We start from the raw sequence: 13,641 nt of genomic DNA on the forward strand, positions 1-13,641 counted from the left end.
AACCGGGCTTCAAACACAAGCAAATAGCGCCAGATGACTCGTTGCATTTCCGAAAAGCTAGGCTATTTACAAAAAGTGAATACCGCACATGTTAAACAAAAACTGTACATATTTTGAGCACAGCACAGTAACTGTTAGGCCAGATCATCACCCATGTGTCCCTCCTCTCCTTGCCTAGATGAGACCTGCCATTTGTCCTCGCAACCCTTTTTGTTTCCCGACCAAACTGAGAAGTTTAGAGTTTCGTTATTTGTTGGATGCAAATAGACGCATGCTTACATTTTTGACCACCTTAAAACACTAAACCAGTTTCTGCTCGACATAGCCTACAGTGTTCAATTTTTGTCCCAGGAATCAACTCTTCAAGCAATACTTTCCCTACTTTGTGTGCACTAACATCCTAATTTATATGCCATTGTTAACAATTGCGATATTCGTGAATTCATTTGAGGCTTTGGGTACCGGAATTAATATACTTATTTGAACTAGCAAATTCAATCCACAACACTTTCCACTAGGCTGTTACTTAACACTAAGCACGCATATGCGCTGCGATTTGTGGCCGTGTTAGCAACTGAAAAAAAGCCTTGGTGTGAAGATCACTGAATTGTTCAAAATGTGAGCTCAGTAGCCTATTACTGTGCTTGCAACTGCATGGTGCTATCAACGTGCAAAACAACTCGGCTCCAGGTCCCCTGCGGTCACAGACACGCATATTATCCCTGAATAGGGGGGTATCGCGTTTGCCATTCGCTCATTGTCGCCTGGTTTGATTGCAAACAAGTCTGTTCTATGTAGTTGCTTTCCTCATTGCGTCTAGTATGTCAGCACAATTGCTTTATCATCGCGAACGCCATTGTCACTTTTCCTCATCCACCTTTCCCAGGCTTGTTCGCGATGAAAGGCACAGAGTAACACGTAGCAATCTGCGGAACAAGAAGTCGTGGGCACTGAGTGGTAAAGTACAGTAGCAACTTAACAGTGACGACACAAATGCATGAGCAATGGAGACAGCACACAAGCAACGAAAATGTTAATGCAATTCACTAACTTGAAAAAACGCTTTCGATGGCCTTGATTTCCGCCTCACATGTATCGGTCATGAAAAACGAAGGGTTCCAGTTTTCTGACCACCCTTTTACAACAGAAAGTGCTTCTGCTATGTCCGAAGCTTGTTCATTTTGGATAATAAAAGTAGCAACAACCTGGTAACCAACATTCGTTCTGACGCAAAGAAAAAATAGAGGAAGGGAATACTTGGACGTCTTGTAAGTTGCATCCAAGAGGCAAATGCCTTGGCCGCAACGATGCAACAATCGTATTATCTTCATCTACGATGAGTTACAATCAACTAAATTTTCATCTTATGATAGTAGCCTACAGAAATAATATACGGTACTGTACGTAACATTGAAAACCACCAAGCCTACTACGTGAATATGGTAAAAAATAAATTGTCTCAAAAAGATTGGTTGTGACCCAAACCCTGCCTTTGGTTACCGCTGGACATGTCACTTGGTCCAATCAATAACACCACATAGGCGTATGGATTTGGCACACTAGATGGAAAAAATACAAAAGAGGTCAGTGAAGTAGGCTAGGCTACTTTGAATCAACAAAGCTTTTACACCTGAAAACTGAGTGTCTTTAAGAAACGAGATGAAAAGTTGATGAAACAGAACACATTTACATATGTTTATAGCATTTTTTGCAGTTAGTAAACCGTTTCCTCTTTTATGATGCCTATCCTCCACTTTGGTGAAAACACTGTGCTTTGCAGAAACCTTTTCAGAATCTTTGTCAACAAAGAAAAGGCTTATTATTGTAGTATGAATATCAACACTTAGTACACTAGTGAATTACAATGACAGGATGTTAAAAATCAACATTAACATGGCACCGTATGCTCGTTTCTGAACAACAACAAGCTTCGTTCCTGCTTTTGCTTCGTACTCTTCAATGGATCTCATGGCATCTTCAACTGAAGCCAACCACTTTCAACAATAAACAATTGATTTTTTACTGTTATAAACTTATGGATCTTCATCACCCATTTTTTGCCATAAGAAATCAAAGCATTTATGCCATAGCCTAAGATTACAGTGAAGAAATGTAAATACTACACACATGCAACAAATCTGGATTTAGCGAGTATAAGGTAGCTGATAGTTTGAAGCTCCAGTTTTTCTTCTTTCCTTCTACTATAAGTACTTCACCACATTTAGGTTTGTTTTATTCTGATGACAGCTCCTGATGAGTCAGTCAAAAAAAAAACTGCAGCTTCGAGCTACCTTTTACTTGCTATTTTCAAGTTCTGTACCACCATTTGCTATGAAAGAGTTCAACATACGTATACTAATTGTGTTAAGTTGGAAACAGTAAAATAGTTGAATATTAATGAACTGTTGAAGGTCTTGTTGGACCGTAGTATATTGCAGCAACTACATTACAAACCTGTACTAGTCCATGACTTTCAGCTAGCTCTCCCAAAGAATGTTAAATGTCCTAAATGCATCAGAACTTTTAATGCCAGGATTGGACTCATTAGTCATTCAAGAACACATCGTTAGCGTTTTATGTGAGGACCATTGAAGAAACGATTTTTATCAAATGTTACAAGTTTCAAGCATAACGCGTCAAGGCCAATAAGTCTTTTCGTAGTTCACGGTTTACATAACCTTGGTTTAATTGACAAAGCGAGATTGCAGTATCACCTGAACATTCACTGTCACTTCTCCATAAGGTTGCATTTCCTGCAGAACCAAGACTTCGTTTTTGGCGGCATTGTTCTACCAAGACATCTCAGATGGTGCCAATCCAGACACGAGTCGCACATGATGCTGTCGCCTGCATCAAGATCTAAATAACAGGAGATGCACAACCAGCGGCCTTTATTTCGCAAAGTGGTCAGTAGGTTCTCCATCAACGTCCAACCGTCAAAAGAAAAATGTCTTCGCACAGAAGCAATGGCAATGTTTTCATCTAAACACTTCATTGGAATTCTTTCGGGCAACGTTTCAATTTCATTTTCTTCGATCAGTCGATCGCTGAATGGACGCAAGACCTCTTCTACTACCTCAGAATCGACAAACCAACTGAGTATTGCTGAAAAATATGACCATGGGTGACTTTGTTTGATGTAGCCTACGTACGCTTTGACGTAGCCTATCGGCTAGGCAGACCCACAGAAGTCAAAGTGTAGTTTTTTAAACTAACGTAGGCTATAACAAAAATGAAGTCACACAAACATAAATGCAACAAACCTGCTTCTTTCTGAAAAGACGACTTCAGTCTGAATGGAATTGGTCCGCTCTTTTTTTGTCTCTTGCGTGGTAACCCAATGACTGTCAATCCAGCTCCTTTTGGCCTGCCACGTTTCATCATCTTCGGTGGAAATTTAATTGATCCTGCATCATCTGTTAATAAACACAACGAGAATCGAATATAGGCTACAACGTAGAAAACATCACTATTTCAACGTTTTTATTAAAAAATTAATAAACATAATGCATTATGCAATGCAAGAAAAAACAACTAATCAGAAATGAATGTTTCAGAAACAGCACATACTTGTAAAAGACTGAATAGAACTGGACGGTGTCTGCATCATAATCGCACTGGTATCAACGGTCGACAAGACGTCACCGGGTGTGTGCTGTGAACTACTACTTGAGACTGTAGGAAGTGCAATTCCAGGATCATTGCTGGAAGATGTTGCAGCAGCACTTCCAGTATCAGTGCCTGAAAAGGATCACCTCTGAGCAATGAAGAAACAATAGAAGCGTCGCACGAGTCTTTACTGGACAATTATTGGATGTGTTGCACTGGGGGCCAAACTGACGAGGTTACGGTCCTGGGCGGAACATAATGTCGTATAATCGTAAATACGTGCACTGGCAGTAGATATTGTGATATACCGTATTTTGAGTTACTGCAGCACCTAAAATGAAAATCACATCTAAACACATCTACTGCAGCACCTAAAATGAAAATAAACTGAGGATTAGTATACCCTACAAAGCAAGAATCTTGACAATCCTGGGCCAGACTAAAATAGCGCAAAACAATTAGGCCTATTAGGCACTCCATCAGATTTAAAAGCAAAAACATCAACTTTTAGTGAAATTTGTTTTCTATTCTATGTTATTTTAATTATTGGCCAGAGGAAGGATGTTTAGGCCTTTGGTAATATTTACATCATATAATCAATGTTCCAACTGAGCGGTTGTATACCACTCTCACCCCATTCTCTAAAAGATGCCACATTGCAATGCTTAGGGTCCGTTAAAAGGATCCATTAGGAGTAAACTTTTACGTAGATTTCAAATTTAGCAATGTTTTCTATTTCTATCCACTCAAAGTAGAATTGTTTCAAGATATTGAAGACCTTTGATTGAATTCCTTGATCCCGCTTTCAATCTTACAATCCCCATAGCGCCTTATGTTGCAACAAAAATCTTTGGAGCATGAGTTTGGGAAAGTAGAATGAATTCTTATGAAGAAAATGAAGCAAAAAATACTCTCAATTGACCCTTTATAGCTCAATGTTGCAAATTTTCCACACGTTGTAGGGTACTGCTAATATTCTGTGTTGGTTATACTAGACAAACGTTTTCTGAATAGAAAAACGTCTGAAAATTAGATATTTTTCTTGTGTAGCCTACTATGATGTGCGTACTGGTAATCCGCAGTTTGCTGCAGTAGACAGAGTCTATTGACCGGTAAACCAGGCGGTCAACACTTTAAATTGAACTGGCAATGGTGAGATTGAACCCACGTCATCGAAATAATTCATCTGCAGTCTAAACCATTACGGCAAGAGGTCAATCGCGAATTGCTTAATTGACATTATATCTGAAATGGTTCAAGAAGAATGCTCACAATATCATGTGACACTCAATCTGCAGCAGCGACCTGTAGATTGCAAATACGCCTACGGTGTTGACCAATGTTACAGGCAACCTGGTAGCCTATTCTTGCATTGCTGCAGTACTACAATGATGCAAAAAATTAGATTTTTCCAAGGTCATGACCCTGACCACAGCTTGCACACACACATCCGGCTCTAGGCCGGAGTCACATCACCTCCAGTACGGAGCCAGAATTTGACCGGAACCGGAGCTCATTCTATCTCTACTTATCATACTGCACATAGAAATTAGAAAGTCATCTCTACTATTTAGCATGAACATATCTTGTACTGTATAACAGACAAAAAAGTTTTGTCTGTCGACTAACCTTTTTCTTTGTTCATTTCATTAATAAGTTCATCATAGGTGTTTTCATACAAAGGTCTCTGTTTTGCGGCAATATTATGCAGATCTTTAAGAATAACTGTTTTTCCTGTAGAAGCTGCAATGTGCTTTTGTACCAACTTTTTATTTGCTTTGGTGGCAAGCATTTCTCCGATCACACTGCTTTCTGTTTCATTTAATCTTCGTTGTTTAGGCATCAAATTAAATGCATTCTGAAAAATAATTTATATGCACATAGTCAAGAAAATGACATATCTTTTGACAGGTGTCCAACCCACAGAGATGGGCAAGATCACCAGGTTTGGTGAATCGGCGGCTTGAATATGACCAGTTTCGCACAAACTGGTCATATTCAGCATGTGCGTAGTCATGCGCGCAAAGTGAAATGACCACTTTACCGTGTCTTACGATGAAGTCAAGATCAGAAAAACTGTCTTGCAACATTCTTAACGTGTTTTAGTACAGTAGCAAACAATATTTGAACTTCAAGTGTCATAATCAAAATGCAATTATACACGAAAAGTAATTTTTTGGATAAAGGGGGTTTTGGACGGAAATTTCAATTTTTTTTACTAGTGGTCTTAGAATGTACTGTTGTATCCTAAAACCTGGGTTAAAATTGAATTTGAAAAAAAAGCCGATTAACCCCCCCCCCTAATGTTATTGCTCTTTTTTATCCTTCACATAATTTCTGATGAAAGCCTCCTTATCATATACAGGGCTAGTGTGACCATAGCTCAAAGGCTATGACTCTACTACAAAGGGTTATTTCCAATTACTTCATTGAAATCATGATTATGATCATTGACATTACTAATCTCAGTGATGCATAGCGCTTTTCCATCTGACGTTGCATTTACTTTGATTCCAAATGGACAACCTTTGATAAAAGTACTGAAAAACAACAAAGATGAGGTGACATAGGCCGTGTTGAATCACCCATAAGTACACCTAAATTAGCCATAACTCACGTTAAAGTAGCCTACCTGCAAGTCATGTCAAATTGCCCATAAGTTGCATCCAATTACCTATAAGCCCACCTGAATTACCCATAAAGTCACGTTGAATTACCACAAGTTCAGCCGAGCATTCTCATAAATCTAGTCGATTTACCCATAAGTGACGTCAAATTGCCAAAAAGCTGCGTTGAAGTACCCATAAGGCATGTCTTTATGGATAATTTCATGAGACTTACGGGTAATTCGACGAATTGTGCTGATGAGCAATTCGACGTAACATATGGGTAAATTGACAAAACTAATGGGTAATTCAATGCAACTTAGGAATAATTCTGGGCATGACAATTCAATGGAAATTACAATAGACAGCATGCGGGAATGGTTCAGCAGAATATATGCATTTTGCTAAGTTCTAAGCATTCATAAGGAATGTAGGCAATTTGCACTTATGCAAAACTCAATCTATTAGCAAAACTTATTACAATAGACAGCATGCGGGAATGGTTCAGCAGAATATATGCATTTTGCTAAGTTCTTAGCATTCATAAGGAATGTAGGCAATTTGCACTTATGCAAAACTCAATCTATTAGCAAAACTTATGCATATAGGCTACATGAGTAGCTCAACCTATGGGCACCAAGGACAAAACCATCATTACTTACCTTTGATTTGGTCTTTTTCCTTGACTACATGATTTGGGTGTTCTTCCTCCATGCACACAAGCATACTGTATTGTACGATACTTCAACTGTTCATTCCAGGTTTTTGTGGATGTAAGTGCTAGACGTCGTTTTGCGCGTTCAATTGTTATGGAATTTCTCACATAAACATTGACAAAGTTTTCTTTTTCCCATTGCTTAATAACCGAAGAAAGTGTCTCAAAACTGTAATATAATGCTCCCTTCGTAATCATGATGACGATGGATTCATTGACGTGCAGTTTCGATCAGCAAAATCAGCAACTACCGCGGTTCACTCTACGATCAAGTGTGCAGCACAAGCCAATACGCATGCGCGCGAAATTACGTATGAGCGTCGTCGGATGAAACGCCTGAGCGCATTAAGGTCTTGCTCGAGTAAACAACGTCTTGCTTGAGTGGTGCTTGTAAGAATAGCTTCAGAGGCTAGTTTTACAATATGTTGTAAGAATAGCCACTTCGTTACAAGAAATACCAAAGAAAGGAGGTAATGTTTTATTTCTTTGGCTAGTTAATATAATTGTTTCACTTTGGTTTTTCTGCATTGATTTTTATTTTCTATTTCAACATGCAATTTTGCAAACTTACCAGGAAAATGCAGCAATTTTACTTATTGCCTAATAATTGCTCGGCTCTTATGAAATCAAACTTCGTATGGGCATAGGGCTTTTCCGTTCAACCATGCACCAATGGCTGGCCTTCCAGTGTAGCCTAATTTGGGAACATTGTGAATCTGAGTTAAGGAAAGCATAGACCTTCGGCCTCAGTTGCTCACACAACGACAATGATCATTCTCTTTTTAAAATGTTAGTTCCTCATTTGATTTTCTCGTTTTAGAAAACCACACTGTTTTTTCTTCACAGCTTATGCTTCTGTTTCTTTGTGAAATCTATGGTCATGCCTCAACCGGTTGGCCAAGGCACCTGTTTTAGTCAACTTCAATTTTTGCACTAAGATGTTCGATTGTTCATATCTGTTACGTACATCACAATCTGCTTCAATGAGCGTGTAGGGCTGTAGGCTATGACTGAAGACTTGATTGAATTTTGTCTGAGTTGATTGACAATATTTTTCACTTTAATTGAAAAATTCGCTTTTTAGGAATCTTGCAATGTCAACATAAAATCTGATGCGATCGACAAGTTACAGCTACCGCAAAATGACTTCGGACCTTTCTAAATTTTCAAGAAAAACAAGCATTTTGTATACCATGAAATTTTTTAATAAAAACTATCGACCTTTCTTAATAATTTGTCATATTGCATTATTATAACCTTCTTCACATTTTTCACAATCTTTGCATTGTTAGTCACAATGCTTATTGTTAGTGGTATGATCTGATGTAAAACGCACAGCTACAAACCTGGCGTAAATTTTGGTAAAAAGGTCCGAAGTCATTTTGCGGTAGCTGTAAGATTTGGTGATTGACATGTTGGCTACCCCTGTTATACCACCCTTAAAGACACTGAATGAAATTTTCAAACGAGAACTAAGCATTAGAATACGTAAACTGAACATTCAAGAATATATACATTTAAAAAAAATTATCGAAAAAAAAATGTTTTTAATGGCACTGGCAAGGCCCAAAGTCCAATGTTTCATTTATTTTTAATTTTTTTCAAAATGACCAAAAAGTGGAAACACTGCTCGAGAATACGTCACTATCGACAGCAATATCAAAAGCCACATTACCACATCTGATGTTTTAACATCAGATCTGATGTTTTGAGCAAACTCTCTGATGTTTTGATGTTGAAATCTGATGTTTTGATGTACATACGTCATACATATAATGCCATACAGGGTCTGCTACTATTCGGCGAGTCCGATTCGGCGAGTCCGATTCGACTAGTCCGATTCGGCGAGTTCCCTATTCGGCGAGAGCCTTTTTCGGCGAGTGCCCTATTCGGCGAGTTTTTGAAATTTGTTAAAGGAAATTATCGGATGCCGTAGCCCAGTTATCCCGACCAGCAAAAATTGCCGTTTTTACATCGTTTTAACGTCGCTAAATGTTGAAATCGTGTAGAAAAGAGAACTTTGCTGACTAGGATACGTTGAAGCTGAGAAACATTCACAGAAGCCTTTCGAATTGTTCCAAGAACCCATTTAGCATAACATTTCATTTGTACATTGATTCAACGTCTGAATACATTATCTTAAAAATGCAACGTATCGTAGGGCTTCTGTGAATGTTTTTCAGTTTCAACGTATCCTAGTCAGCAAAGTTCTCTTTTCTACACGATTTCAACGTTTAGCGACCTTAAAACGATAGGCCACACATTTGGTTAGCCTTTTTATTCTGTTACTACAATGTAAAAATGAACTGTTAGGCTAACTGGGTTCTTGGAACAAATTTTTGCTGGTCGGGATAACTAGGCTACGGTACCCGATAATTTCCTTTCAATCTAAGCTGTAGGTCACACATTTGTTGATCCAAACTAATCATTTTAACTATTCAAAAGTACTAACTTATAGACATAAACATGATTTTTTTTGTAACATTGTCTTTGTTTTATTTTCCCTTCATATCTTAAATTTTTCTGAAGGTGTTGCGACCGTGCCAAATTTCTTTCAACTCAATAACTTACTTCGGTCACAAGCACGTTTTAACTTCGCGTTTTGTCGCTTCTACCTTTTTCTCGACCTTTGCTATGTTGACGTGTATTGTTTTTGATATGATGGTCAAAAATAAAAATAACTGAACTGACATGACGAATTTTAATTTAATAGTTCAAACATTTTATTTTTATTCCTTTCTGCACGATTTAAACGTTTAGCGATGTTAAAACGATGTAAAAACGGCAATTGTAATTAGGCTACGGTACCCAATAATTTCATTTTAAAAATTTCAAAAACTCGCCGAATAGGGCACTCGCCGAAAAAGGCTCTCGCCGAATAGGGAACTCGCCGAATCGGACTAGTCGAATCGGACTCGCCGAATCGGACTCGCCGAAACGGGCCATTCCGTGCCATACATATCCTACAGTTAAATCGCCCGCAGTAACAGCTATTGCTCGATCAGCTGATTGCTAGTCTATAGTGACGTAAACTGTGCAGTGGCACGCTTCGCCCATTCCCGTTTTGAAAGCTCTGACAAAACCACGTGCGGGCCGCGGAATGCTGATCCGACTGCAATCGGGCAAAATTTTATTGAAAATCGTTTTATGGTAACATGGTAAACACAAAGAACGTGGAAAATCGCCAAGTCAGGTGTTTTCTTTAGTATCCCTTTAATGCTTCTTTAACTTCATATTTAGTGTTAGAGTTTTATTTTATAAAGTTTATTACCAGCAATATTTCCCCTCCACTTTTTAAAAATCTGTTACAAAATAAGCATGTATTTATCTACTTCAAAATGGTTTGTTATCGAAATTGATCAATGATCACAATGCCATTGAGGAAGTAATTAGGAAGTAATGCAATTTTCATATCAATGCTTAGTTGTGCTGTTTTCTAACTTTAAGTGATGAATTGAATGTCAAAAGAGATATTCTCTATGGTTCAACAAAGCAAACTCTCTACCAAAGCTTTATTGAATATCAAAAGTTCACAACTGATATTTTACAATACCAAAGTATGTGGGAGTTGGAGAACATATTTGGATTATTGCAAATTTTAAAAGAATATTGTAACTGAAGATTGGTTGATGTTGTGATGATATATGGTTGATGTGACTGACTGAAGAGGTAAGGAAGGGTTTGCTGAGCAAAATTTTGTATGCAGATGACCTGGTCTAGACCAGTGATAATGTGGAAGGATTTGTAGAAAAGTTTGAGAAATGGAAAGAAGCATTCGAAACAAAGAGTATGAAGGTAAACCCAGACGAAAGTGATGATGAATGGAGCAGAAGGTATAGTTGTGAAGAGCAAAGTTGATCCATGTGCAGTATGTGGATGGAAGGAGAGTGATGAGGAATTCGATGCAATGCAAAGAGTGTAGTAAGTGGGCGCATGCGAAATGATGCAAAGAACTACAGCAAGATTGGTAAAGTGTCTTGTTTGTGGAAAATGTGATAAAGAAAAAGATTTAGTTATGGATTGCAAAGAGAGTTGAAGCGGTGTATGCGAAGCAGATGTGACATTACAGGGCAAGACTAGGCTGGGCAAAGTTCAGGGAATGTGGGGAATGTTGTACGGAAACATTATTTTTTAAATAAAAGGAAAAGTCTGTTAGAGTCATATGCAGCCTGCAATATTATATGGCAGCGAGGCATAGGTGCTAAAAGAGGGTGAAATTGCAATTCTGAGAAGAACGGCAACGGTTAGAGCAATGTGTGGCAAGTGTGGGCCTGTGGGGTAAAAACAAGGAGAGAGAAAAATATTAAAGAGCTGATGATTGAGTATGCTAGAGATGAGGGAGACTATTGAACAACTTGCCAAGGCAAATGGCATATGATGGTATGTATGGGCAATGTATTGTATTAAGGAAGGAGGGTGGAAGTTTTTTTTTGAAAGGCATTGACTTTGAGAAGGTAGATGGTAAGAGGAAACAGGGAGACAGCCAAAAAGAACATGGAAAGAACCGGTGAGGAATGAGGCAGACACAGTCAGACTGAAGGAAGAAGATGCAATGGATAGAAGCAAGATGGAGAATAGGAGTGAAGGCTATCGCTACAAAGAAAGAATTGGCCACTCCCACTAGTGTGACAAAACCGAATTTGGATGATGAAGATAATGATTTCAATGACTCTGTTGTAAAATAAGGTAATAAATATTATTATAAGTACATACCGTATGTACGTTTATTAATCTACTAAACTAATTTTTTTAATTGAATTGATCTAGAAGTTGAGGAAAAGCATAACTAAATTAATAATGGACAAATTTTTCGAGCTCGTGCATTAGAAGTTTCAACTACCAAAGCACATGGAGTGCTTGTTCTTTAGTCCACGACTTTTATGCACCTATTCTTTGGCATTAAGCAATTTAGGTGCTGCCTGTTTATTTATGTTACTTGTGAGTATACTTCATGCATCACAACTTTTGTAAATTTTTAATTGTTTTAAGCACACTTTTGTGTTGAAAGCATTGACCTACCATTATAAAAAAGTAAAAATCTACTAAAAAAGTCCGTGTAAAGATTTATTTTAAGTAGATGATTTTTATGCTTAACAAGTGCTCCAATTATTTTTTAGATCTCTTGTATTGAGTTGTGGTGTTTTGATGGTATATATTTAATCTTGTAGTGACACTGATAGTTGTACCTTGATGAAAAAATGCTTTTTCTTTGATATGTTTGCGTTGAAGATGCCTGGATTGCCATTGTTGGCATTAAATAGGTCTATTCGTACAGATTGACAAAGCAACCAATAGTTAGTAGATTGATATCAAGTTATTTATTAACCAGGGTGTGGTCCCATGTTTGATCAAATGGGATTCTTTAGTGTGCTATTTATAGTATTCAAGTTTTAGCATTAAAATCAAACTGTTGTTCCTGATATCACTTTCATGTTGTGTTTCTTAGCTGTACTGCAATCAATCTGTATTTGTTGTTTGTTTTGTTTTTAAAGCTTTTGCATCGTTATAGTTTGCACTTATGTATTGCTACTATATTATCAGCGTGAGTAGTTATTTGTGCAAGTTTCTATTGACTTCAAAACAAACAAACGAACTTCATTGATGTTGCAATAACTTCTTCGAACTGTATGACGTTTTTGAGTTTTTATGTTAAGCAAACACTGAATCGAATTTGCAATATATATATTAAAAAGTGTGTCTAAACTAGCATTGTTGATGCTTCTGCACTGTACCTCATCATTGAATTCGAAATTACATTGATATTTTGTAAAGAATTTCGTTTTATTTCAATCAAAACATTGTTTCAAACATCCTGGTCACGACCATTGGTTTGCAATGCAGTTGCATTGTAACGTTGTCTGACTTAATTGCATATCATTTGTAGCGCGACGTAGCAATCTATAATATAATATATAATACTAGCAGAAAAATTGTTACTTGGTAACTGTGCTTGATAAATAAAACAAAAATATGTTTTTATCAGTTTTTCTCACCAGCACCAAGAAACGTTTTGACTGACAGCTTTAAAGACGAAATATTCTGCTCAACACACATTTTATAACTTATCAGTGATAAACAGATTTTTATTTACTGATTAAAATAAAAAAAGGAATTAGGAAGTCAATATTCACTTTCTCTTTTTGACATTGTCTTGAAGAAACTTACACAATCAGTGGTAAGGTTTCATGGGTCTGCTACTACATAGACGCCGACTTTTCAAAAAACCTTGGGGGGCGAGAAAGGTGATGACGTCATAGCCGTAACGCTATTTTACTCAATTAAAATAGTCTTTGATAAAGCTTAGTGTCTTGTTTATATTAACACCTAGGTCGCAAACCGAATTTATTAGAACCGCTGCTTGAAACGATTAGTTTTACGCATGCAGTAGGCTACGCCCAGTCGAAAATTTTTGATATTGTTAACTCATAAATTATTGGAACAGTTGGAAAACAAGCCGATTCATTTCCTTTTCGTGCGAGTGAATAACAACGATCAAGACAGTGAAGTTATCGAAATAAAACGCAAAAAATCATGATCTCAAGCAGAGTGAAAACCCGCCGTCAGTTTTGTTTCGCTGGTTTTACTAATTACTTACTTTCAAAGTGTTAACAACGGCGAAGTGTTTTCTCTTCTGTTTTTTATCGAAAGTCTTTATATAGTCTTTTATTGAATACAGTAGGCTATACTCGAGTAAAGGTCGAGATGTTCGCA

The 13,641-nt window shown here is 37.4% G+C and overlaps 2 protein-coding genes across 5 annotated transcripts in view; one reads left to right on the forward strand and one right to left on the reverse strand.

The window, feature by feature from the left end:
• Nucleotides 1-736: 736 nt before the first annotated feature.
• LOC145765716 (uncharacterized) lies at nucleotides 737-7,128 on the reverse strand. The gene is made up of 6 exons (XM_082577541.1): nucleotides 6,878-7,128; nucleotides 6,035-6,149; nucleotides 5,239-5,467; nucleotides 3,571-3,741; nucleotides 3,264-3,416; nucleotides 737-3,105 (listed from the first exon to the last, which is right to left on the reverse strand). Exons 1-6 carry the CDS (start codon nucleotides 7,126-7,128, stop codon nucleotides 2,729-2,731), a joined length of 1,296 nt encoding a protein of 431 aa, XP_082433667.1. The 3' UTR covers nucleotides 737-2,728.
• Nucleotides 7,129-7,387: 259 nt separating this feature from the next.
• The window catches only part of LOC145779177 (tight junction protein 1-like), a 30,500-nt gene continuing 24,246 nt past the window's right edge, over nucleotides 7,388-13,641 (forward strand). For all 4 annotated transcript variants that reach the window (XM_082590739.1, XM_082590740.1, XM_082590741.1 and 1 more), the window contains exon 1: nucleotides 7,388-7,400. The gene's annotated coding sequence lies outside the window, so the exon portion shown is untranslated. The remainder of the gene's footprint in view (nucleotides 7,401-13,641) is intronic.

Source organism: Aplidium turbinatum, chromosome 1 (genome assembly GCF_918807975.1).
Source record: "Aplidium turbinatum chromosome 1, kaAplTurb1.1, whole genome shotgun sequence".
Classification (NCBI taxonomy): domain Eukaryota; kingdom Metazoa; phylum Chordata; class Ascidiacea; order Aplousobranchia; family Polyclinidae; genus Aplidium; species Aplidium turbinatum.

Coding starts and splice junctions, on each gene's coding strand:
- LOC145765716 (XM_082577541.1), bottom strand. CDS start 7,128: ATGATTACGAAGGGAGCATTATATTACAGTTTTGAGACACTTTCTTCG. Junction 5,468..6,034: donor ATAATCATGATTTCAATGAA/GTAATTGGAAAT, acceptor ATTATTTTTCAG/AATGCATTTAATTTGATGCC. Junction 3,417..3,570: donor TTCTATTCAGTCTTTTACAA/GTATGTGCTGTT, acceptor GTTTATTAACAG/ATGATGCAGGATCAATTAAA.